This window comes from Leguminivora glycinivorella, chromosome 17, assembly GCF_023078275.1.
Source record: "Leguminivora glycinivorella isolate SPB_JAAS2020 chromosome 17, LegGlyc_1.1, whole genome shotgun sequence".
Classification (NCBI taxonomy): Eukaryota; Metazoa; Arthropoda; class Insecta; order Lepidoptera; family Tortricidae; genus Leguminivora; species Leguminivora glycinivorella.
Window position 1 is genome coordinate 18,939,364 of NC_062987.1, and position 24,323 is coordinate 18,963,686.

Consider the following 24,323-nt stretch of genomic DNA (forward strand, 5'->3'; position numbering starts at 1 on the left):
AACTCCGTTTTACGCATAATTTTCAACAGAAGAATTATTTAATGACTTTTAAAACTTAGCTTATATTCTGTACATCGAAATGTAAGAATCTGACAAATGAAGTGAGGTTATGTAAATTTTTAAAATAAATTTGTCATAATAAAATACGTAAAAAGACCTAATAAAAATATTAAGTAATATAATGACGCAGAACTAAACAAATTAGTGATTAGTTGAGTAGATTTGTTACAATTATAATTAATTACTATCCAAAATGTTTCGTCAGTTTTTAAGAGCTTTGGAACCAGTAAGAAATAGCTTGGTAAGTATTATAGCCTTGTGCCTTGAACCTTATGTATGTATTTTATCTGTACTGATTGAGACATTTTTTCCATTAGTCCCGGAGTGTAGTGGGCAACGGCGCTGGAGCGACCGGCAGCAAATTTGAACAAAACTGCGTATCTAAGGAGCAACAGCTCACAGAGGCTTTGAAAAAGTCGCTGCCTGGGACCACTTATGTGAGCGTGGAGGATATTTCTGGCGGCTGTGGGGCTATGTTCGAGGTACTATAATTGTCATATACAAGTTTAGTAAATAATCGACTATACTATCTGGTAGCTCATTGACAATTATCGTCAAATATGGCAATTATGTACATATCTACAACTACATATTTACATTAGATATTACAATAAGATTTACATCTTTTAGTTTAATATTTCCACGTCAAATTCAGAAGTATCACGCTATACAGTGTACAAGATAAGAGCAGCGATTTCAGCCGTGTACAATAAACCCTCCTGCTAACATATTCTTTAGTAAGTTTTAATCTATTTACGCTATTATATCTAGAGATCTTTTAGTATGGCAGATCACGTATCTTGAATTCATGAATGTTCCTTCTCATATACATTATCACATCCATTATATAAACTGAGACAGATGTTAAAATACATATTCTTTTGCTTTATTACAGATCAGTATAGAAGCGAAAGAGTTCACTGGATTGTCCCGAGTCAAGCAACACAGGCTGGTCACTGACTCTTTGAAGGAAGAAATTGCCGTAATGCATGGGATCCGTATCCATACTACCCCCACTCCTGACAGCAATTGATTTATGCATATTATTTATTTATTACCAATATGAAGGATATATGGAAATCCTATTTGAGAACTTTGAAATATAAATATGGAAGAGGATAGAAAAGTTGGAGTAGCTCATCATAGTGTCAATGTTTGTAAAATGTCAAAAGGCTAGTGTCTTACATATCCACACATACATTTTTTAGCCACAGCCTAAGAGAAGGACCTAATTTGGCAGCAATTTTGATAGCACAGGCTGAGTAGTTATTTTATAGTGCAAACTTCTATAAAATTATGTTTATTCAAAATTTCAATAGGCTGAGCTATCAAAAATGACCCAATTTAGCTTAATTTGATTCTGTAAAGTTTTCAGTGTAAACCATGTTCTCAATTTATAGGCATATTAGCTTATGCCAGTTTCAGCACTAGTCTATGTTCAAATATCAAATTAAATGAATTCCTAAACATCTCATGTATTGTATCCATTAAATGCTGTTCCAATATTTAAAAAAATACATTTTGAAAAAATGTATGCAAAAAATATGAATACAAAAATTGTAAATAACATAACTGTTACTTTGTTGCAATTTAGTTCATTATATTATTTTGGTATTTATAGTTACCTATACTGAATTAATTTTAAATGTATATAACAAAGTAATATACCTAATAAGAATATTTTTATGTTTGATTGTTAGTTTCTCACTGGTTTTACGAGATGCTGTGCTTAGTATGTAGTTATTTGACATTAAAATTGTTGAGTAGGTGAATTAAATCTTTATTTTGTTTCGTATATCTATGATGATGGATGTGAAGTACGTATAAAAGCAAGATAGAATAAAATTGTTATCCAATTTCCATACAGTCCATACTCCTTATATTATTCTTACAATGCATGTACAAAAGTACAAACACTACACAAGAGGGAAAGACTAGATTGAGAGAGAGAGCAGGCACTCGCAGGCACTCAACTCATAATGAAAGTTCATCATCATGTTTAAAACGTGAAAAACGCTTCCTCAGCTGTCAAAGTCAAAATACACATGTTGGTGGTTTTAGGTGAAAAACGGCCTTAGTTCCTTTCAAACGAGCCAAAATGGCGCTCAATCTGGTTGTCAAGGTTCATCCCGTAGTATTATTTCAAATTGTGGATGCCTACGAGCGCCGCAATGCGGACTCACACCGGGTTATCGGAACTTTATTGGGTAATTATTGTTTCCATCGCCTGATGTTACTTAAAGGGAAAATTTTGATGAGTTGTTGTGCCGACGTCATGCCTGCGATTTTGCGTGTTTTTAGTGATTTCTTCATATTAAGAACAACATTCGTATTAAAAGTGGCTTCTATAGTGCATATATAGTGTTCCCGAATGGTTTTCAAGTGTAATTATGGTATATTTTTGTAATTTCAAGTGTATGTTTGAGGTTATGATTGTTGGTGTGTAATTTCTAGGAACCTGTGACAAGGGGGTGGTTGAGGTCACAAACTGCTTCTGTGTGCCCCACAAGGAGCACGCAGACCAGGTGGAGGCCGAGCTCAACTACGCCATGGACGTGTACGAGCTGAACAGGCGTGTAAACGCCACAGAGAACATTGTTGGTAAGTGCTTACTAAACAAAAACAATTGATGGAGTATTCCATGAAATAGCCTATCGTTGTCGCGTAGTGCAAACTTCTATGAAATTATGTTTATTCAAAATTTCAGTAGGCTGAGCTATCAAAAATGTGGACTATTTAGATTAATTTGATTCTGTAAACCATGTTCTCAATTTGTAGGCGTAATTAGCTTATTCCAGTTTCAGCACTCTAGTCTATGTTCAAATATCAAATTAAACAAGTTCCTAGACGTCTCCTGTACCTATTGTATCTATTGAATGCTGTAAGAATATTTAAATGCAATTGGCAATCTAGGAAGTGAGAATATATGATAACATTTATTCTCAATTTTCTGACAGTAAAGTAGGTACAAATATTGACTTATATTAGAATTTAGAAATAAGGCTAGCCTCAATTCTTATTGTGGATTAAAGTATGTGCTAATCAAGTTCACTAAAAATGGTACCTAATTATAACAAACCTCAGTGAATAAGCTGTCCTTACATTGGTGCCAGTAGGCATTACTGCCCCAATAAGTGACAGTAAACTGGTAAATATAAGAAAAACCTGTTTTGATGGCACTACAAAGTGAAATAAAAATTGAGGAACACAAACTCAATAGCTTCTTAGAGAATCCCATTGTCTATTTTGTTTGAAAAATAAGAACACATTATTCTTTTTTGTTTGCTTTGAGCAATAAACTAAAGGGTGTTTGGTAACTGGATTCAAAGCCGAAAGTGGATAGTCTAGGCCATTTAGAACATATCTACAGTTTCTATCTACTCTACAGCTTCTTATTCAATTTTCGATGAAATTCTCATTTTAGGCTGGTGGGCCACCGGCAACGAAGTGACCAACCACTCCTCCGTCATCCACGAGTACTACTCTCGCGAGTGCCGGGAGCCTGTCCATGTGACATTGGACACATCACTGCAGGGAGCACGCATGGGACTCCGTGCTTATGTATGCGTGGCCCTTGGCGTGCCTCGTGGCAAGCAGGGGTGCATGTTCACTCCTATTGATGTTACGCTTACGAGCTATGAGCCTGAGGTATGTTTTCACAGATAGTCTTTAGACATTGATTGTGTAGATACACAGATTTTTACTACCTTGAGAGCAGTGAACCTGTCCACATGACGTTTTGCAGCCAATGCCATTGGTTTGCTGCTATTAAGGGCAAGGTTGAAAGCACGAAACTTTTGGCCCCTCCCCTGACTCAAAGGTGTGTTTAAATTACTGTACCTACAATTAGGCGTCATCCATATATTACGTCACAGTGTAAGGGGGGGGGGGTCATACTAAATGTGACAATCCCTGTTAAAGGGATACAAAAAAGCGTGACATAGAGGGGGGGGGGTTCAAAAACCTGAAATTTGGTGTGACGTAATATGTGGATGATCCCTTAAAACTGCACAAGAGTGTGATTAGCACTGATCTATGGAGGAACCTGATATTTAATAGAACTGATGTCGCCCCCATGATGTTGACCCCAATTGATGTCGTAATCTTCAGCATCGAGAAAACAACTGAAAAAAAAACCATTCTGTTATTTTTTGTGGAAATATTCACGGAAACAGTATGTTCGTAAAATCATCTAACATTTCTTAAGCTTACAGAGAAAAGTCTTCACTGGTGATGCGCTTTTATATTATGTAATCGGGGAATTTTGCAATATTTCTAAGCCATTTTTTTTGGCAGTAGTTTGGCTGATATTTACATAATGTTCTCATTTTACAGATTGTAGGTCTACAGCTGTGCCAGAAGACAATGGGTCCCGGCGGGCGCTCGCGGCAGGTGCAGCCCGGGCCCGACCTAGCGCTGGTCGCCGAAGCTGCCACCAAGCTGTCCTCACTCTTAGACCAGGTATGTGTACATAAATTACTTAATTCCGGAATTGTAACATCAGAAAATTCGTCTCAGAATTTAGTCCAAATGATTACTAGACGAAATTAAATGAATCTTCCCTTTGGTTACTCAATATAAGGAGTGTACAAATTTCTAATGGGTCGGCAACGCGCATGTGACACCCCTCGAATTGCAGGCGTCCATAGGTTACGGTGACCGCTTTCCATCAGGCGGACCGTATACCTGTTTGCCACCGACGTGGTATTAAAAAAAAATACTATATATAAACCCCACGATCCTCAGTAGTAAAGTATATGTTGTCCCCAGGTGCTAGGCTACGTGGAAGACGTGCTGGCCGGGCGCGCGGCGCCGCACAACGCGACCGGGCGCGCGCTGCTGCAGCTCGCGCAGGCCGTGCCCGGCCTCGCGCAAGACTCCTTCGCCGACGCCTTCGCTAACTCCGTCAAGGACCTGCTCATGGTGAGTGTATGCCTACACTATACAGCTAGATTAAAGCCACGGACAGGTTCCTATGGGCAATCGCCAGAGCGATACTCGGTATCGCAACTAACGGCCGTCATAGACCGCCGCTGCCGCTGTGTTGGTGGGTTGATCCCTGTTTTGGAGGCTGTTGTGAAACAGCCGTCAAACAAGTAAAAAAAGTATTCATTTAGTCATCGCCTCCTGTTATAGTGTTATATTTGTCTAATAGTTTAGACGACCACGAATAATGAATTGGAATCATGGAAGTCAGCTGCCGCTTTGTTGGTGAGTTAAGCAATTGCAGCCACCGAAACACGTAAAAGTTTTGTGGTGTGTAGTGAATGTCGATATACCGCGGCAAACTATCGAATATTGGCTACCAGCGCAATGGATACCAGACTACCGCAAGAGCCAACTCGATCATTGGCGCGCTCGAACGTGCCGCGCGACGAACCATTCACTATAACACTTTAAGTTCTCTCGTTTTGTACACATATTTAAAGTCACATACAGGTCGAACGTAAAAGGTAAAATAATGTTAATTAATCGCGTTCGACCTGTATGTGACTATAAATATGAACCATTCACTGTCGGGTTTTTGACGGCGCCGCAATTGGATCGCTTTCGGCGGTTGTTAAGTGTCAATCTAGCCATACACGTGCTGTGTGGACGGATGGACGTCAGCTGCCGCTTGTTGGCGGGATGACGACTCCTTCGCTAACAGCGTCAAAGACTCGCTTATGGTAACTGAGTGTCTTTTCAAAAGGGCTTATTTCCACTTTGAACTTTTTTTGGGAAATCGAGAAAAACATAATTCCACGGTATTGATTTTGAAATTAATATTTAATTTGCAAAATTGTAATATTGTAAGTTGACGTTAATGCTATGATTACATCAAACGTAACATGTCTACCTAAATAAATATTTAATTACCATATGTTTTTGAGAATTAAGCACTTTTGATGCGAACTTTTGGGAATTAAGCCCTTTTGTTGTGGCCTCGTAGCGTAAACGTTATTATTTTAAAATAGTTTTATTTAATTTTTGGATTTTGTATTAAGTTAGTTGATATCAATGTTGTTGTACTACATACATTGGTTTATCCACATAAATAATCATTACACATTTTTCAAAATGTGTTCTAAACTTTGATGTTACTCTTTTTTTTAAAGATCAGGGCGAGACTTTTCGAGCTTTAATCTCAAAACAACACGTAATTTTCTATACTAAAAAAAAACTGCATTCATAGTTTAAAAAAAAGAAAAAATGGAAATAAGCCCTTTTGAAAAGACACTCCTCAACTCATCCCTGCAAATCGAACAAAAACCATTGGTGTTTTAGAAGTCCACTGAGGGATAAGAGATCTTGTCTTCTATCCTTCAGGATACCATTTTCCAAGTGTGAAATATGAATACAATTAAGACTACTTTTAACGTACATATTATTAGCAATTTAGGGTTTTCTATTCACGTAATTTTAATACCTACAAATTCTTTATAACATTATTTTAAAATAAACTATTTCTGTTTCCAGGTGGTGACCCTAGCCCAACTTATCAAAACTCAACTCCAGCTCAACGAGAAGCTTACTCTCCTCACCTCACAGTAACGTCTCAAATTATTTCACGTCTCGTTTTCAGAATATACTACTTACGCTATATTAATATAAATATCCATCTACATACAAACTGTAATTGAAATAGCGGATAAAAATCAATCATTTTATTTGTCAATAAATTGATTATTATAATAACATTGTGTTTTGTTTGAAAATATCAATCCTTAATAACAGTACGAGGATTCGGTGTAAGTAAAAAACAGGTTTATCATTTGTAATGAATGTGAAGACCTTATATACAACTAGCAACAATACATTAAAATAACAAGTTACAGAAAAACGTCTTTTGTCATTATATAAAAAAGAAAAATTATTTCTCAAGTAAAAGGTACGACATTGTCGTTTAACATAAGGATGCAAATTGCTCGTATCCTTATTTAAAGAATCTGTATGTTTTTTTTTATTTTTTTAATGTTTGTTCCACGATATCTCCGTCGTTACTGGACCGATTTTGAAAATTTTTTTTATACAGATTGGTCCCATTTTTCTCAGAACCCAGTACTGGAGAAATCGAGGGAACTCCTCAAATCTGAAAGGCATACATATGGTGATTTTTGTGTTTTTTAAGGAACAGCATGCATTTACGTACGGAACAGTGACTTTTGGTGCAGTGGAACTGCTGATGATGGTCAGAACGGAACTCCTCAAATCTGAACGGCACGCTCATAGTGACTTTGGTATTTTTATAAGAACAGCATGCACTTCCGTCCAGAACAGTGACATTTGGTGCAGTGGAACTGCTGATGATGGTCAGGACGGAACTCCTCAAATTTGAACGGCACGCTTATAGTGACTTTGGTACTTTTATAAGAACAGCATGCATTACGTCCAGAACAGTGACATTTGGTGCAGTGGAACTGCTGATGATGGTCAGAACCGAACTCCTCAAATCTGAACGGCACACTTATAGTGACTTTGGTATTTTTATAAGAACAGCATGCACTTACGTCCAGAACAGTGACATTTGGTGCAGCGGAACTGCTGACGAAGATCAGATCGGAACTCCTTAAATCTGAACGGCACACTTTTAGTGACTTTGGTATTTTTATAAGAACAGCATGCACTTACGTCCAGAACAGTGACATTTGGTGCAGCGGAACTGCTGACGAAGATCAGATCGGAACTCCTTAAATCTGAACGGCACACTTTTAGTGACTTTGGTATTTTTATAAGAATAGCATGCATTTAAGTTCAGAACAGTGACATTTATTTAGTTATGTTAAGAATATTGAGTTTTCAAGTCAAATTTTGTCAAGCTTCGATTTCTTATAATCGGATTCATGAGGAATTGTTGAGGAAACTCCTCAAACCTTAACGGTATATGTATATTCATTTGTGTTGCCATCACATAATTAATTAAGTTGTTGTGTAGGGTCGCAGTTCTAACCTAACCTAAACCTACTCTGTATGCCGTTTGTTTCTGTGTGATCACAGTTCTAACCTAACCCAAACCTACTCTGTAATACGTTTGCTTCTGTGTAAATCAAAGGTCTAACCTAACCTAAACCTACTCTGTAAACTGTTTGTTTTTGTGTGTGGTCACAGTTCTAACATAACCTAAACCTAATATAAAAGCCATTCGTTGTTGTGTAGGTCGCAGTTCTAACCTAACCTAAACCTACTCAGTAAGCCGTTTATTTCTGTGTGATCACAGTTCTAACCTAACCTAAACCTACTATGTAAGCTGGTCGTTTTTGTGTGTGGTCACAGTTCTAACCTAACCCAAACCTACTCTGTAAGACGTTTGTTTCTGTGTGGTCACAGTTCTAACCTAACCTAAACCTACCCTGTAATACGTTTGCTTCTGTGTAAATCACAGGTCTAACCTAACCTAAACCTACTCTGTAAACTGTTTGTTTGTCGATGAAATTGTCGTCGTCGCACCAAAATGGGCTATGTCATATGAGATTTGTGTTACTTATTAGTACATTAAATTCGAGCCTAAACAGAGTTATAAATGGAACGTATTATGATTTCTAAATATATGACTTCTTTTTTGTATACAATATTAATACTATGCCTATGCATAATACGTCGAAATAAAGACAATTATGCTCAGCAAACTTATGACTTAAAATTTAATAAACATAAAAAATATTGCAATAAAAAATATGACATAACACAGCTATGACGTAAAACAGCTATGTTCAAAAATTATTCTGACTTCCAAGTTTTATGACATACAATGTTATGTAAATAGTGCTCTGACAAGTGAAAATATGACAATAGTTTATAGGCCACCAGAATGTAACCCCATAATTAAAGTATTAAAAGCAGTTTTAAAAAATACCTATACATTTCTACATAATCCAACATTCGCAGTAGCTTTCACCAGAACCCCAAAGGCGGCAGTTTTTTTTTCTTAAAAATTATATTTACACGAGAGTGACTATCTTTTGTTCGTTTCTCTCATCTCATCGCTTAATCAATTTTGGTGGTACCAGTACCCAAGGTTAGGATTGCCCAAAAATAGATGAAGTTAATATAACACTAAGTTCTCGCGCTTTGTACACATATTTAAAGTCACATACAGGTCGAACGCGATTAATTAACATTATTTCAAATGTTCAAACCAAAAGATCTATCTTCGGACCAGTGCGCGGATGTTGTAAGTGCTGTGTGTCGTGCGGTGGGAAATAAACATTAACTAACAGTGGGTAGATTATATTTATTTGTCTACCCCAAACATATAAATTAATATCGGGTAGTTTTGTGGTGTTTACATCTCCGGTGACACTTTGCTGGAACGTCAGTCTTCCGCGACCACGGCCAGTGCAACCTGGCCGAAACATTGGGAAAAAAGGTAAACTAATGTTAATTAATCGCGTTTGACCTGTATGTGAGTTTAGATAGAACCTATTCCCTAAATTCAGAGCTTATATTCATCCACATCAGCCAGCTGTTTGTCCTCATGGCATCGCCACAGCCAATCAGCGCGCACTCGGAGTCCATTTTTACTGCTGCCGAGGCCGGTGCTTAGCACGAAACTGATATCGCTGTCAGAATCTACTGCGGACGCCTGTGAACAGGTGTTATATGTTAGAATACAGTAACGGCCCAGCCACGACAATGGTCTAAGCGCGTCAGCGGTGAGCGGCAGCCACAGTTGCGAATGAAAAGTCCCATCGCTGTGTCTCGCTCCAGTGTATGGCCGCCGTTCACCGCTGTCGCGCTTAGCCCAATGTCGTGGCTGAGCCGTAAGGCATATACAACCAATATACGGCTGTACTCACGCAATTGTGTTTATTTATTTATTTAATCTTTATTGCACAACAAAATAAGGTACAAATGGCGGATTTAACGCCTCAAGGTTTTCTCTACCAGTCAACCATGTTGCGACATGTTTTGACATAAATAGGAGACCCATCCTCAGACATGAATGCTCGCGGCGGCTACACTCCGTGCACTGCCCGCCGCGTGAGTACAAACGTATATTGATTGAATATGTCTCACGAAATGGCATGTTTTGACAGACACCATGATGTCATTAGACTAGATGTATGAATAAAAAGTTAAATCCACAGTAAAATCTATGTATTGCTAAGATTAAGGTATATTTTATTATTTATTAATCAACGTCGTGAATATGCGTGGGACCGAACGCGAAGTACAATTGAGCATATTTCTGATTTGGGTATAGTCACCGGCAATAAAGCCGTACAAAAAGTAGGCCTGCATAAATATCTGACAAACTCTTACGGTTCTAGAAATAACATTGTGTCAGATATTTTAGCGGCTTTATTTTTGCCAATCTGTTGGAACAATATACCATTGACACAAACGGCTGTGGATGTTACCGGAGTGCTAAAGGATTTATAAGTGGCCTGACGCCTTAAAAACAGTAAAAAATATTTTTGAAGCATTAATACTTACATCCATAACAACACCGCCATAAGCCCTCACATATCTGCCCAACACCCCCTTATCAAACCCGGCGTCCTCCACACAGTCATCTATTAAAAACGTGTACCCATCAAAAAAATCTGGCAACACACACGATTTATCTATCTTCTCTTTAACCACTGGCTTCTCTTCATCTGTGGAATCTCCGGAGTCTATAGTTACGTTCGCTTGGATTCTTTCATCTTTAACGAAAGCTACGTCAGAGTCTGTAGATATGTTTGAGAAGTTTAGTTTCTGTTTTGGCGATTCTTTAGTGTGTGATCGTTCTCTACTTTTCAAATCTTTGCTCTGTTTTGGTGTCTTATCTTTAGTTTTTGGTGATTTTTCTCTACTTGAATGTGGTTTTGGTGATTCTCTGGTTTGTGGTGACAAGTCTTTGCTTGAGTGGGGTTGGGGTGAATCTCTGCTAGTTGGTAGGGGGGAGGGAGAGGTTGTGCGTTGTTTCTTTTGCTTTCGTAAAACTTTATCGATTTCATCGTCAGTGTCGCATTCTGTAAATGAAATAAGATTTCTTAGGTTATTCTCGTTAGGAGCAAAAAATAAATCTATAATAAAAAATTTTTCAATATAACCGGCTGTACTCACGAGTCATTTAGGAGAATGCTTCTTAAATGTGGGTTTTTAAATGAGTGGACGTCTCATGTAAGTATGTATCCATACTAATATTATAAATGGGAAAGTGTGTGTGTCTGTTTGTTTGTCCGTCCTTCACGGCAAAACGGAGCGACGAATTGTGATTTTTTAAGTGGAGATAGTTGAAGGGATGGAGAATGACATAGGCTACTTTTTGTCTCCTTTTAACGGCGAAGCCGCGGGCAAAAGCTAGTTTTTTTCATAATTTCGGCTATATGAGCTATGTCTATTTATTTGAGTCAGTCATTAACGTTTTTGGCACACCCAAAGTCATTGTACTTGTACTTACTGCAGAACTTAGAAATTGCAGTGGTAGGTTTTTGTTATTTACCTAACTGAAACAGCCTCTTGATACTAAGCCAGCCGGCAGAAGGTTGAACTTTCTTTTTAGGTTCAGTGGCAAACCATTGCCATGGTAACAGCCGTCGTTTATCGCAGCACTGTTCTATCCTATTTTCAAAAACAAACTCAAAACTTGGCTTGTAGAGCAGTCGTTCTATAGCCTTGATGAATTCCTGACTAGTAAATATTAATTATATATAAGCCAATTGTAATAACAATTACTTGTATAGTAGATACGTAAGATGACATGTAATTATATATTATCAATAAATTATGAGTATGAGTATGAGTATCCATTCCTCTAATACCGTTACAATTTGGCGCCCGAACTTTAACTTAGTCCAAGTGTTTCTATATTTGGTTATGTGTACTTAATTTTAGTTACCTGAAGCGGTTTTATCATCATCATCCCATCCAGCCGGCGCTTGAACTTTCTCTTAGGTTCAGTGGCAAACCATTGCCATGGCAACATTCTTCGTTTCTCGCAGCATTGTTCTATCCATTCTCCTAAAACTGCTATGCAGTTTGTACCGGTTGGAGAGCTGCGGACAGTTCGGAGTTTGGGCGTGTTTGGGAATGCGCATCTGTATGGAAATAAAAGAAAAACTAGTTAGGAATCGGTAAAATATATACTTATATTGACCGGGATATAGACCGTGATTACCTTTCTGATTTTTGTCGATTTTGATTTCGACGCAGTTGCATGCATCATGATTCGTCAGTTTTTCGTGATCATGATGCATGCAACTGCGTCGAAAGGAGCTCGACAAAAATCAAAAAGGTTATCACGGCCTATACAAGGTGCTCGCGAGGAACCCGCATAACTTGAACCACGCGTTTCTGAGGCCAAAAGAAAGAAAAAATGTTATATGAATTTTAAAATTTTTCGCAAAAAAAAATGTTTTTATTGTTTATTTTTTCAACTTTTTTGGACGTATTTTCCCATAAAAAGCAATTTTTATGCATAAAGTTGGCAATTAAAATGAGTTCCTTAATAAATTTTTCTAAAAACCAAATTTTTTGGAAGTTTTTCTTGTCACATTTTGATATCTATCAATGACTACTGTGAGACTATGCTCCACAATTGCGCATCAGCGCCGTTAAGAAGACCTTTTCTACTGAGTAACAATACCGAAATGTTTTTTTTTAATTGGCAATAACTCTGAAACTAGACGAAATCTAGAAAAGTTTATGTGACATTTTAGTCTTACGCCGCCATTCTTGCGACACGTGCTCAGGAGTTTACAACAATGGCGGTACGTGGTCGACACGGTAAGTAAAACTTAAAATATTTTGAGTAATTTGTAGTGTTTCAATGTATGTTCTTTAATTAATTGTAAATTAGTATATGTTCTTTCAAATTCAAGTACTTTTGTGTGTAAATAAATAAAAATAGCGTAAATAAACCACAGTAAAATTATTAAACCTACAGAAAGGCACTTCGTCTGTAGTTTATGTTTTAAGTATGTGAAGTTGATCTTGTGTAAATCACTTTCGGCACTTATACTTAAAGTCGTGCATGTATGTTTTTCAGCTTTACGAGAACGTGATATTACGAAATTATTAAATAAATCCGAATTTGAAAATTCGTGATGATGAAGAATACAACGAGGATATACACGCTTTTATAAACGAAACTCGATCTTCGGTTGATGAAAACTCGAGCGATAGTTACAACAGTGATCAAAGCAACTTCGTGCACCATGAAATTAACGGTCAATCGAATCAACGGTCGATTAATTGTAATAATTATGCATTTATGTTTGACACCAAAACGCAATTGTCTGACTTTTATAGTTCTTTATAAGGTTTCTTGGTTAATCTAAGTCTAAACTGTCTCATTGTGATAATTAACCTGAGCCAGCCTGATACTATAGTCTTATAATATTTAGGTAGCTTAAGTTTTATTGTTTAATGTAAATAACCGAGAAGGTTCCCAGATACTTGAATCAGGTATTCACTTTTCATGTGGGATATTTTTTATTTAATAATTAAAGGCGATTTCCATAATTTTGTTCCTATTTGAAAAGAATGATCTCTATTTGACTTATGTAGAATTGATTTACTTTGTAAACATGTAAAAAATGCAATTATTGATTTATATGTTTCATATATTATTATATTTCATGCAAAATGTTAATTAATAATATGTTAAGCACTTCCAATCAGTCAGGAGCAGCTCCTGTTTGCAAAAAAAGATTTCAGTAAGTGGCCGAAAGTACTTTACAAAAGACGAAAAATACCGGTACACAAATATGCTTAATGTCTTTAACAAACAATATTAAAAAACATTTGTTTTAGTGAAAACTCAGGAAGCGCCTAGTTTATGTTTTATTTAACTTGCAATGTCTCGGCCTTTCCAACAAAAACAGTTTGATACTTTGTAAAGTACTTTCGGCCGTAGAGGCAAGTGATTTAAGTTAAATGCTCGGTGTCAGGAGGATGTGACCAAGAATATGCCGTTAAAGTTATATGGGTTCCTCGCGAGCACCTTGTATATCCGGTCTATCTAATGAAAATAACCGTGAATCATTCATAACTCTTAAAAGATATACTGTTTAAGAGTAAATATAAATTAGACGAATCTAGAATTCTAGATGCAAATGTTACTAAAGAGTGCTATTATTTATTGAATCCAAGATACATATATACACGACTGCACTCATTGCTATGAATTTTTTTTGTTTGTCCGCATTTATATTTAATACCTTGACTACTTTTGTTCTTCGCCACTTGTAGTTTTGATCTGAGTTTGAGCACTGACATAAGGGATACTTCAGGCCTTCGTCCCTACACGACGCTCGGCCTTTGCTTTTAGACACTAACACTTTTGTTCTATGTTTGAGCACTGACTAAATGCTACGAGACTTCGGCCCTACGCAGAGCTCAGCCTCTGGCTTTTGCACTTAAGACACGTCTGTTCTGTATTCGAGCACTACACGCTTCGGGACTTCGGTCCAACGCGAAGCTCGGTCTTTGTTAGACACTTACTTTCCTATTTTAAAGTAGTCACACTACTATACTGCTATACGTTCTACCCTAGTACCAGAGGGCGCTAGTCCTTGTATAATAGAATAGATTACTCATATGAGAAATAATTTTGACCTGTAAAACTGTGACCTGGGTCACAGTATAATAAAGAGTACTATCGTCACAGAATATATAATAGTACAAGTACAGAAGGCCCACTGCTTTGATGTTCACGAAATGCCGCCTTTTTAAATACCTACAAAATTCTTACAAAGAAACGAGCCGATCGTGCGCGGCGTCCGGTGATAGGGTTACCAATGGATTCAAACGAATTAATACTCACATAAAATGTTATACTATTATATTCAAGTCTTGGGTACTTTCTAGGTATATATACTGTATTTATATATTTTTGTTCAAGTTCCAACATCACAAGCCTTATTGAACTTTTCCGTGGGACTTAATCAGTAGTAGATCTGTGTAAGAATGTCCTATGGTATTTATTTTATTCAATATGTCTATTTAACTAAGTATTATTAGCCATTCCACACGCGGACATCGCTTAAAAAAACCTCGCGACGTAAAATAACAATAGAAAGTGCGAACGTGCATTCCGTGAGAACGCGCGCCACCCCTGCCGGCCTACCATGCTTCCAATTTTATCACTTATCCACGTGGATAAGACATCTGTCACTCTCACACTGCCATACTTGCTAAAGCGTGACAGACGTCTTATCCACGTGGATAAGTGATAAAATTAGAAGCATGATACGCCGGCTGAGTAGGCCGCGAACTCGCGGCCGCCAGGATGTACTTGTAGCGCGGCGATAGAATCGCGGAGTGAGCCGCCCCTGCTATCGTGCAGTATGGCCACTCCCGCTACCCGCTGAAAGTGCCGCCCACCCCCTTTCGGTTACCTCACAGTTACCAGCTGTCAAAAACGCAAACAGTCGACCTGTCATATTTCACTCATACAAGCATAGTACGCGTTCACCTACACGAGTTTAGAATGTGTTCTAGGAACGCGCTTCTTTCATATATTTGATCGTTAGTGTCCGAGGTGTGCCTGGGTGGATGAGGGATACATTGCATCTGCCGCGATTGCAGAGTACGCTGGCTCGATTTATATAGGAATTTCAATCGTCATACTAAGAATCGTACCTCAATTTTTAGCGCCATCTATTAAATACTATCATAACTACACTGATGATGCTTACAAATTTTTTTTTCAAAATGTGTATTGACGTGATATCAGGATGTTAAAATAAAGAAGCATGTTATTTGTTCTTGTAAAAAATAAAAACACAAAAATATTTGAGGATAATATGATTTTGGCCACTTCAGGCTGCGAAACAGCGCCATCTAGTTTTAAGCCTAAAAGGCACATTTCAGGGGTACGCTTTTTTGTATGGGCTTTGTCTGTCCCGATATTATACAGCGTGTGTATTCCATACGGGCGAATATTTGAATAACGATTAGTATTGGACCTAAGGAGCCTAACTACATGGTTTTTTTTATTGAATAGATGAGATTTTTTTTTTCATACATAATAATTCAGCACGCAATGTATTACGTCCAAATCAATTAGCATACCTACCTAAACGTCATTACGACATGACGTTTATGTCATGTCAAGTTAATATGGACGGCGTACATTGCTGCTTGGTCAGATTAAAAAAATAATTACTCTTAATTAAAAACACTTTTTAATAAAATGATTATCCTATATGATTCGTATGATTAGATACTATAACTGGATACATTATTCGCCCGTATGGAATCCACACGCTGTATAGTACTTGATATGTGTAATTTATTTTAGTTTTAACTCGTATTTTCGTTCTGTGTTTGAGCTCTAATCTGGACGCTTCAGCCCGCCGTGACTTACATGAGATGCGTGCAGGCAGGGCTCCAATCTCGCTCGAACCGCGCCCCCATAGCCACAGCGGAGTCCCTCAGGCGAGCCCTGCGCGGGTTCTCGTATCCACTCAGCGCGAACACCACGCCCGACATTAGCGTGTGTGGCGCGGAGCTTACTGGGCCGGGGCGGAGAGTGTCTACAGATACAATACAAACAAAGAGGATCAAGTTTAGTATAAACTGAAATAGATACACAAGTAGGCATATTTGTGTGTACTCAGACAACGATATATATAATAAATAATTATATACATAGAAAACATCCATGACTCAGGAACAAATATCTGTGCTCATCACACAAATAAATGCCCTTACCGGGATTTGAACCCGACTGCGCCAGACCGGTCGTCAATAAAAACTTACCTTTTCCTTTCTGCCTGTCATCAGAGTGTTGTCTTTTCCTGTTATCTCCACTAGCATTCGCATCTTTTGCCTTCGACTGTGAACTATTTCCATCATCTCTATTTCTTCTGTCACTATCTTTGTTTCTAGAACTATTTAAACTATCTGCATGTCTTTTATCTTTAGAACTATCTCGACTTCTAGATTCACTTGAATCCTTGTTTTTTCTGTCATCATGTCTAGAACTATCTTTATTTGTAGAATTTAAATTTCTTTTGTCTTTAGAAGTGTCTTTTTTAGAACTATTAACATTTTTATCTTTATCAATTGTATCATCAAGAAACTCTTTAAAGTTCTTACTAGCTTGCTCTAATCTGTTAGTTCGTTCTTTATCTTTCCTAAACAGATTTTGCACAGCTTCTTTCTTTTTAACTTCTTGTTCTTTCTCATCTTTGTGCCTTTTTACTATCGAGTCTATTTTCGCGTGTGGTTGTTCATCATCATCAGTGTACATGAGGTTGTCTTTCTGCCTGCTCGTGTTGAAGTCGTTATTTTGATTGGTTCGGTTGGAGTTGGCTTTAGCTATGGGGGTTTTGACTAGTTTAGTTGCGGAATCGTTTATGTTTCGAAGGGCTTGGGATGATGCTTGTCGTATTTGGGCTTCTGCAAAGAAAATGTACAGTTTTATATACAATACACGGGCTTCCCATACTTAATTTAACTGTGACGCCCTTGGTAATTTGGCTTTTTTTTGTGACGTCCCTTCCAGCGTTCCGTAGGATAATCCCGCGACGTTCGAGGGCGTCGCGACGTACAGTTAGCCCTGCACATTATCTTTCTAAATTCTAGACAAAAAGAGGGGGGGGACAAATCAATGGCTTGTCTCACTTGGACAAACCATAGAAGAGCGATAGATGTAGTTTATTGTATTCCTTACTAGTGTTTTACTCCATTCGCTCTGCCGATGCTTAGCAAACATTTCTCCTGGTCTAAAGTCATCTTCGTCTGAAGAGTACTGTCCGACGCCGCTAAACGTGTAGACACATGGCTTGTCTCACTTGGACAAACCATACTAGAGCGATAAATGTAGTTTATTGTGTTCCTTACCAGTATTTTTACTGCCTTCACTCTGCCGATGCTTGGCGAACAGTTCTCCAGGTCTAAAGTCGTCTTCGTCTGACGAGTACTGTCCGATGGGTGCTGCTAAACGTGTAGGGACAGCTGGTGCGGGCTGGGGAGATGGGGGCTTGTCAGATTCGGCTTTGTCTGATTCAAATATGTGGACGAAAGAGAGGCCATACTGAAAAAAAAATACAAAATTATATTATAACAGAAATAGATACATAGATATAGTGGTATAAAACATCCAAGAGGATACAGCCGCAAGAAAGGCCCACGGCTTTGTAGATGGGAAGGCGAAATAAAGCTAACAGCGGCAGCGGGGCCATTCTGGAGAAGAGCAACCATGGACAGGACACACTGGAGAGCAAGGCTCGGAACCGGTTTATTTTTTACCGGTTAAAACCGGTTTATTTCGATTTTACTCCGAACTTTGTAAAGAACGCGAACGTTATGAGAACTTTATTATAACCGAAAAAAACCGGTTTATTCGACGAGCGGCGAGACGCACCGGCGCCGCATATATACGTACGTTCACGCAGCGAGTTTTTTGTTTGGTTAGAACAGTATATTACCTATCATGCTGCGGAATAAACCGGTTTATTTCGTTCTATACCGGTTAATCGAACGAAACCTTTATGAAAGCGTTCCCCTAAAAACCGGTTTAAAAATAGCGGTTTTTCGAGCGAAAATGAAATTTAAAGGTTTTGCCGCAACTCGCAAGTACATGATAACGGTTTGAAAATTTAACCGGTATCCGAGCCCTGCTCGAGAGAACTAGAGGCCTTTGCCAGGAGGCAAACTGAGTTACGAGACTTAATTCAAAAACTGAGGAACAGCCATAAAACTCAAAACCCACATATGAAACTTAACATCAATGCCAAAATGAGAAATCAAACTTAACTTAAAACTCAGTTAAGCTCATGAAGAAAAATTGATTGAAAACATGTCTACAATTAGTTTTTTACTTGGCGTGCTTGTTATAAGGCTGCGAGCACACAACCCTTACAAGATCCCACTTCTGAATTTTAGTCAGCGCCAGCTGTTCAGCGCTGAAGGAACGCACGCGAGTCCATAGACAATAGAAAAACACAACATGGGACAAATAACTTAAAACAATAGTATACCTTGCAATGCTTGTTATAAGGCTGCGAGCACACAACTCTGACTCGATCCCACTTCTGGGTTTTAGTCGGCGCGAGTTGCTCAGCGCTGAAGGAGCGCACGCGCTCCACGCCAGTCCCGCGACGCGAGTCCATAGGCGATAGGAACACGCTAGATGGAACCAGTACCTGAAACAATAAAAATAAATCGTTCGTTTGTGGTACGTGTGCCGCGGCCGCTGCAGGACACCGTCGCGAGCGCAGACTTCTGGCCGAAAGGTGTGGTATTGTAACTATTCTTTTTCTCAGAAAAGCATGTGTTTCAGAGTTTGATTAAAAAAGGATTAGTGAAATGAGAATGGATCACTATTGGATAAGTAACATTTTCTTATGATTTTTTTTTTAATTCTTAAAATGATTAAATAAAATCATAAGAAAATGTCACGTTCTATGCTTCATACTTACTTCAAATTGGTCATTTGGAGTCTCTGAGCGCCCTACTAGGACTTCTACTAGTGCGGCATGGTATGCACCAATATGAACTGTAGATATCTGCAATCAAATATAAAAAATTTCACCACACCAACTCGTAAAGATGCTTTATTCATTGATAATGCTTGAGAAATTGAGAAAGTTGCATTCTATTGAGGGTTAGGACATTTGCTATGCAGTTTTTAGTCAGATGATTACACTCTGAGTGTAAATTTTAATATACTTAGCAGTGACGGCTGGTGAAAATTTTGCTAGGCAACACTGAGCAAAAAGCAACCTACCTTAACATTAGGTATTACTTCACTAGTAATCAATTTTAGGCAAGCCGGTGGGAATCGGCTTGTATGGACCAGCCACTGCTGATACTTAGTTACTTAGTAGGAACATAATTTTCTCACTGCACCCACATTCGAAAATTTTTGCTTTGTTCTATGTTTGACTGGCAGAGAATAAATAAAATATTAAGTATAGGACATTTTTGACTATGGTAAGGACAGATTGACTATGGTAAGCTCAAGAAGGCTTGTGTATATCTAAGGGCATTAAGTCCGCCATTTGTACTTCCTTTAACTGTGCAACAAAGTTTAAATAAATAGATTCCAAGCAGTTAGCTACCTACCTGAACTGCATTTTTGAGCTGCAACACAACTGAGCATGATGGTTCCCCAATTTTGCACAGCCATTTTTTCTTGCTCACTTCATATGCTAGCAAGTTGTTAGCCGGATTCTCCTGTAATTAAGAAATGTTGAGTCCGAGGTGTGCAACTATGCACACATCAAAGTTTGCTTTGGTACTTTTTTTGACCATAAAAAATTAAACATATTTAGAAAGCTTCAATGTATTATATTTATGTTTATCTCACTAAAATTTTAAATAACTAATTAATTGAAGGTATGATATCTCTTAGTGCTCAGTTTAGCGCTAGGTTAATCTGTGTAAGGTTATTCCTGAAAATTTAATCAGTTTTCAGTTGTTTATTTTTACCAAACACATGAAACAAATTGCCATTAAGTAGATGCTCTAATACAGCAGGCTCGCTACTATCAATGAATATCAGAATCGGAACTATGACAATCATGTTAATATGAATCAGTTACTAAAAATGTAAACAAACTCCTAACCTGTTGAAACACGTTTATGTATTTGCATTTTATTGCACAATACCATAAGGTTGTGATACTTGTGATCTTAAATCATTTCGTGACCGAGACTCACGCTAATAATAAGGATTAATTTTATTAATGAGAATATGAAGACATAATTAGAAAAACTACGTTTACTTACAGAATCTTCACTGCTGAAACTCACGACGTATTCAAGTTTTACTCGAGGCATATTGTTTAGTTTCACACATAAGTGCAAGATGAAACACTGAAGGAAAATGTTACTTAAATTCCAAAAAAGGTATTAACATAGTTGATATCACAATTTATTGGTCAGAAAAGAAATAACCGGTGGAACTAGCGCGTAATTTCGCAAACATTTGACTGTCAATGTCACTATGACAGTGACATTGAGATTACGCCTCGTTTTACGCATACGTTTAAGACCCTCCGTAGACGCACGGATCATTCAGCGTTCGGATCAAGTTCGGATCGTATGACGGGTGTGAAAGGGATACGTTCTACAGATTCATAGTGGTATAAATGTTATATATAAGTAGCTAACAAACGGCCGCACTGTACCGCGACCTTGAAGTTTTTTTCACGTGAGACTCGTGAGAGCGAGAAGAAAGTAACTTTTTCTCACTCCCACTTGCAGGATAGTATGTGGATGACCTTATGATTCGTGCGTCTATGGAATGTCAGTAAAAAATGGCGGCAATTTTAAAAAACTATACAAACTCTTGGTGTATAACTATTATATTTAACTGGCTATCAAGAAATGACGACGCCATGCTGACATTGCTGACAGTGACAACTGACGTAATAAATTAATTACAGAAATAAATTAGGTGTACTATGTTATTATAAATTTTCATTTATTCAACCCAGCTTTGTTGAATAGAACTTAAAATACTAAAACAAACATTGTAATTTGGAAATCGTTGTGACGAGGACAAGTCTGGGTAAAGCGAGGTAAGTCGTCTGTTCGGTGTATTTACAGGTACTTTGCGTTTCAATTTGATATTGGTACATATTTGAATAAATAAAAAAAAATTGTTTGTCTGTAAAGTCGGCTTACGGACGGTAGTTTAACGTGATAACGTCAAAAATTACAGTAGTATAGACAGGGGCGGTCAGAGTATAGCAAAAGGGGCCCGATTCTGGGACTTTTTTCACGTTTTTTTATTTATTTATTAAAAATACACAAAAGTTAACAGTATTTCACCAAAGCACTTATGTGGTAATATAATTATGTACATGTTAAATTGACATAAATAAAAGCAAACACACTTAAAAGTTAAACTATGGTTATTACATTGATCACCCAAGGAGTGTAGAGTCTATGAACCTTAAGAGTTTTCTGTAAAACACACCAACACTATCAGCAAATATGTCAATATCGTCTGTCTCCAACATGATGCGGTTAAGAGCAGCTCGGGCTCGAGCGGTGCGCCAGCCGCCGCGAACAGGCGCCGCCGCCGGCGCGCCGGCACCGCGCCCGGCATGCCAACCACCACATTCGCTCTTGGCACTTGCAGCCCCATTCTCTCAAGCACGGATGCGTCATCTACTCTATAGTGAAACAGTTGGCGGTAATGCATAATATGCAGCAGTTTCCGTCTGGTTTCTAGAGTTTGAAGACCAACCATTCCTGTTACGAATAGAGATGGATACATATATGGGTAATATCCGTACAGTCGTTTGTAAATGTGCCTACAGAACTTCCTCTGCACTCTTTCTAGCATAGTGTTTTGTTCTTATTAGAAAGAATGCATTAAAATAAGCATCTTTTATAAATTAAAGTTTTTTAAAACCTACTAATTTAGGAGTTAGAGTGGTGCAAAGTTGCAAAATTTTCCCGTAGCATTACTAAGGCGCCAGAGACAGAAAGCGATATCGACGGAGCCCCGCTTATTACAGAAACTGCACAGAATAGGAGCCTTCGGCCGTTTGAAGATACCTAACGAACCTAACTTATACCTATATAAAAGTCGTCATTTTGTATCCTAGACCGTTTGCGAGACACGCGTTAATTTTATTAAAGTGCTAGTGCCATTTACTAATCTTAGAACCCTAATATCTCAGTAAATATTAATGGAGAAGAAAAAGTTTATATAACAAAACATCCTTATTTAAACGTGTTCTATATGATTTATCAATATTAACATAGGTTATATTGGTAAAAAAAATCTCTGGCGCCTTAGTAAATACTATGGGAAAATTCGCAACTTCGTACTGCTCTAACTCCTAAATAAGTAGGTTTTTCAAACAACTTCATTCCATAAAAGATGCTTATTTTAATGCAATCTTTCATGTTTTTAAATTACAAACACTCAAAAATAATAAACACGGACGCGCCATCTGTCGCAGCTGTGGTGCTTTACTCAGGCCACACGCTACAACCATACCGACTTTTGTGTCAAAGTGACAGTCAGCAATGTCAGATTCCACATTGGTCATTAATTTTGGAATCAGCACCCCCTAAAACCTATTTTACGACACCCATGATGCCTTTTGTGTCAAAGTGACAGTCAGCAATGTCAGATTCCACATTGTTCATTAATTTTGGAATCAGCACTCTCTAAAACCCATTTTACGACACCCGTGACGACTTTTGTGTCAAAGTGACAGTCAGCAATGTCAGATTCCAAATTGGTTATTAATTTTGGAATCAGCACCCCCTAAAACCTATTTTACGACACCCATGACGACTTTTGTGTCAAAGTGACAGTCAGCAATGTCAGATTCCACATTGTTCATTAATTTTGGAATCAGCACTCCCTAAAACCTATTTTACGACACCCATGACGACTTTTGTGTCAAAGTGACAGTCAGCAATGTCAGATTCCACATTGGTCATTAATTTTGTAATCAGCACCCCCTAAAACCTATTTTACGACACCCATGACGACTTTCTGTGTCAAAGTGACAGTCAGCAATGTCAGATTCCACATTGGTCATTCATTTTGGAATCAGCACCCCCTAAAACCTATTTTTCGATACCCATGACGACTTTTGTGTCAAAGTGACAGTCAGCAATGTCAGATTCCAAATTGGTCATTAATTTTGGAATCAGCACCCCCTAAAACCTATTTTACGACACCCATGACGACTTTTGTGTCAAAGTGACAGTCAGCAATGTCAGATTCCACATTGTTCATTAATTTTGGAATCAGAACTCCCTAAAACCTATTTTACGACACCCATGACGACTTTTGTGTCAAAGTGACAGTCAGCAATGTCAGATTCCACATTGGTCATTCATTTTGGAATCAGCACCCCCTAAAACCTATTTTACGACACCCATGACGACTTTTGTGTCAAAGTGACAGTCAGCAATGTCAGATTCCAAATTGGTCATTAATTTTGGAATCAGCACCCCCTAAAACCTATTTTACGACACCCATGATGACTTTTGTGTCAAAGTGACAGTCAGCAATCTGAGGTACTACATATTTGTAATCTGAAAGTAATCAAGTCAATAATTTCAGTTATTTTAAATCGACTATGATTCCGAATTATTGGTAATAGTAATTATTGTATAGATGATTAGTGATTCCTTTATATGTAATGGTAATTTACCGTTTCACTTGATTACATTACAAGTAATCTGACACCCAGTAGTGGATTACAAAGTAAAATCAAGTAATCGTGTAATCCGGAATCGATTACGATTTGCCCATCTCTGCGGCGCTGCTGCAAGTTTTGAGACAGAAGTATATGCTAGAAAGAGATGCAGATATTTGCCACTCACTCTTACCTATAGTTGCGTCTCAAAACTTGCAGCAA

The 24,323-nt window shown here is 37.9% G+C and overlaps 3 protein-coding genes across 3 annotated transcripts; 2 read left to right on the forward strand and 1 right to left on the reverse strand.

Moving 5' to 3' along the window:
• The first annotated feature begins 103 nt into the window (after positions 1–103).
• On the forward strand, positions 104–1,837 carry LOC125235364 (bolA-like protein 3). Its single transcript, XM_048141916.1, has 3 exons — positions 104–301; positions 378–542; positions 956–1,837. The coding sequence occupies exons 1-3, from the start codon at positions 254–256 to the stop codon at positions 1,091–1,093; spliced, it is 351 nt and encodes a 116-aa protein (XP_047997873.1). The 5' UTR covers positions 104–253; the 3' UTR covers positions 1,094–1,837.
• Positions 1,838–2,110: 273 nt separating this feature from the next.
• On the forward strand, positions 2,111–6,738 carry LOC125235307 (eukaryotic translation initiation factor 3 subunit F). The gene is made up of 6 exons (XM_048141828.1): positions 2,111–2,267; positions 2,515–2,661; positions 3,485–3,708; positions 4,396–4,521; positions 4,831–4,983; positions 6,520–6,738. Exons 1-6 carry the CDS (start codon positions 2,159–2,161, stop codon positions 6,592–6,594), a joined length of 834 nt encoding a protein of 277 aa, XP_047997785.1. The 5' UTR covers positions 2,111–2,158; the 3' UTR covers positions 6,595–6,738.
• Positions 6,739–9,313: 2,575 nt separating this feature from the next.
• On the reverse strand, positions 9,314–20,897 carry LOC125235333 (DNA repair protein XRCC1). Its single transcript, XM_048141869.1, has 10 exons — positions 20,713–20,897; positions 20,047–20,157; positions 19,401–19,487; positions 18,960–19,124; positions 17,821–18,013; positions 16,735–17,376; positions 16,340–16,508; positions 11,867–12,065; positions 10,477–10,997; positions 9,314–9,622 (listed from the first exon to the last, which is right to left on the reverse strand). The coding sequence occupies exons 1-9, from the start codon at positions 20,761–20,763 to the stop codon at positions 10,782–10,784; spliced, it is 1,833 nt and encodes a 610-aa protein (XP_047997826.1). The 5' UTR covers positions 20,764–20,897; the 3' UTR covers positions 9,314–9,622; positions 10,477–10,781.
• Between the last annotated feature and the right edge of the window lie 3,426 nt (positions 20,898–24,323).

Excerpts from the sequence above, each read along its gene's own strand:
- LOC125235333 (XM_048141869.1), bottom strand. The coding sequence starts at position 20,763 with ATGCCTCGAGTAAAACTTGAATACGTCGTGAGTTTCAGCAGTGAAGAT. Across the intron at positions 19,488-20,046 it reads AGCTCAAAAATGCAGTTCAG|ATATCTACAGTTCATATTGG; the intron begins GTAGGTAGCTAA and ends ATTTGATTGCAG. Across the intron at positions 10,998-11,866 it reads TGATGATAAAACCGCTTCAG|AATGCGACACTGACGATGAA; the intron begins GTAACTAAAATT and ends TTTCATTTACAG.
- LOC125235307 (XM_048141828.1), top strand. The coding sequence starts at position 2,159 with ATGGCGCTCAATCTGGTTGTCAAGGTTCATCCCGTAGTATTATTTCAA. Across the intron at positions 2,268-2,514 it reads GGTTATCGGAACTTTATTGG|GAACCTGTGACAAGGGGGTG; the intron begins GTAATTATTGTT and ends TGTAATTTCTAG. Across the intron at positions 4,984-6,519 it reads CCGTCAAGGACCTGCTCATG|GTGGTGACCCTAGCCCAACT; the intron begins GTGAGTGTATGC and ends TTCTGTTTCCAG.
- LOC125235364 (XM_048141916.1), top strand. The coding sequence starts at position 254 with ATGTTTCGTCAGTTTTTAAGAGCTTTGGAACCAGTAAGAAATAGCTTG. Across the intron at positions 302-377 it reads AACCAGTAAGAAATAGCTTG|TCCCGGAGTGTAGTGGGCAA; the intron begins GTAAGTATTATA and ends TTTTTCCATTAG. Across the intron at positions 543-955 it reads GCTGTGGGGCTATGTTCGAG|ATCAGTATAGAAGCGAAAGA; the intron begins GTACTATAATTG and ends GCTTTATTACAG.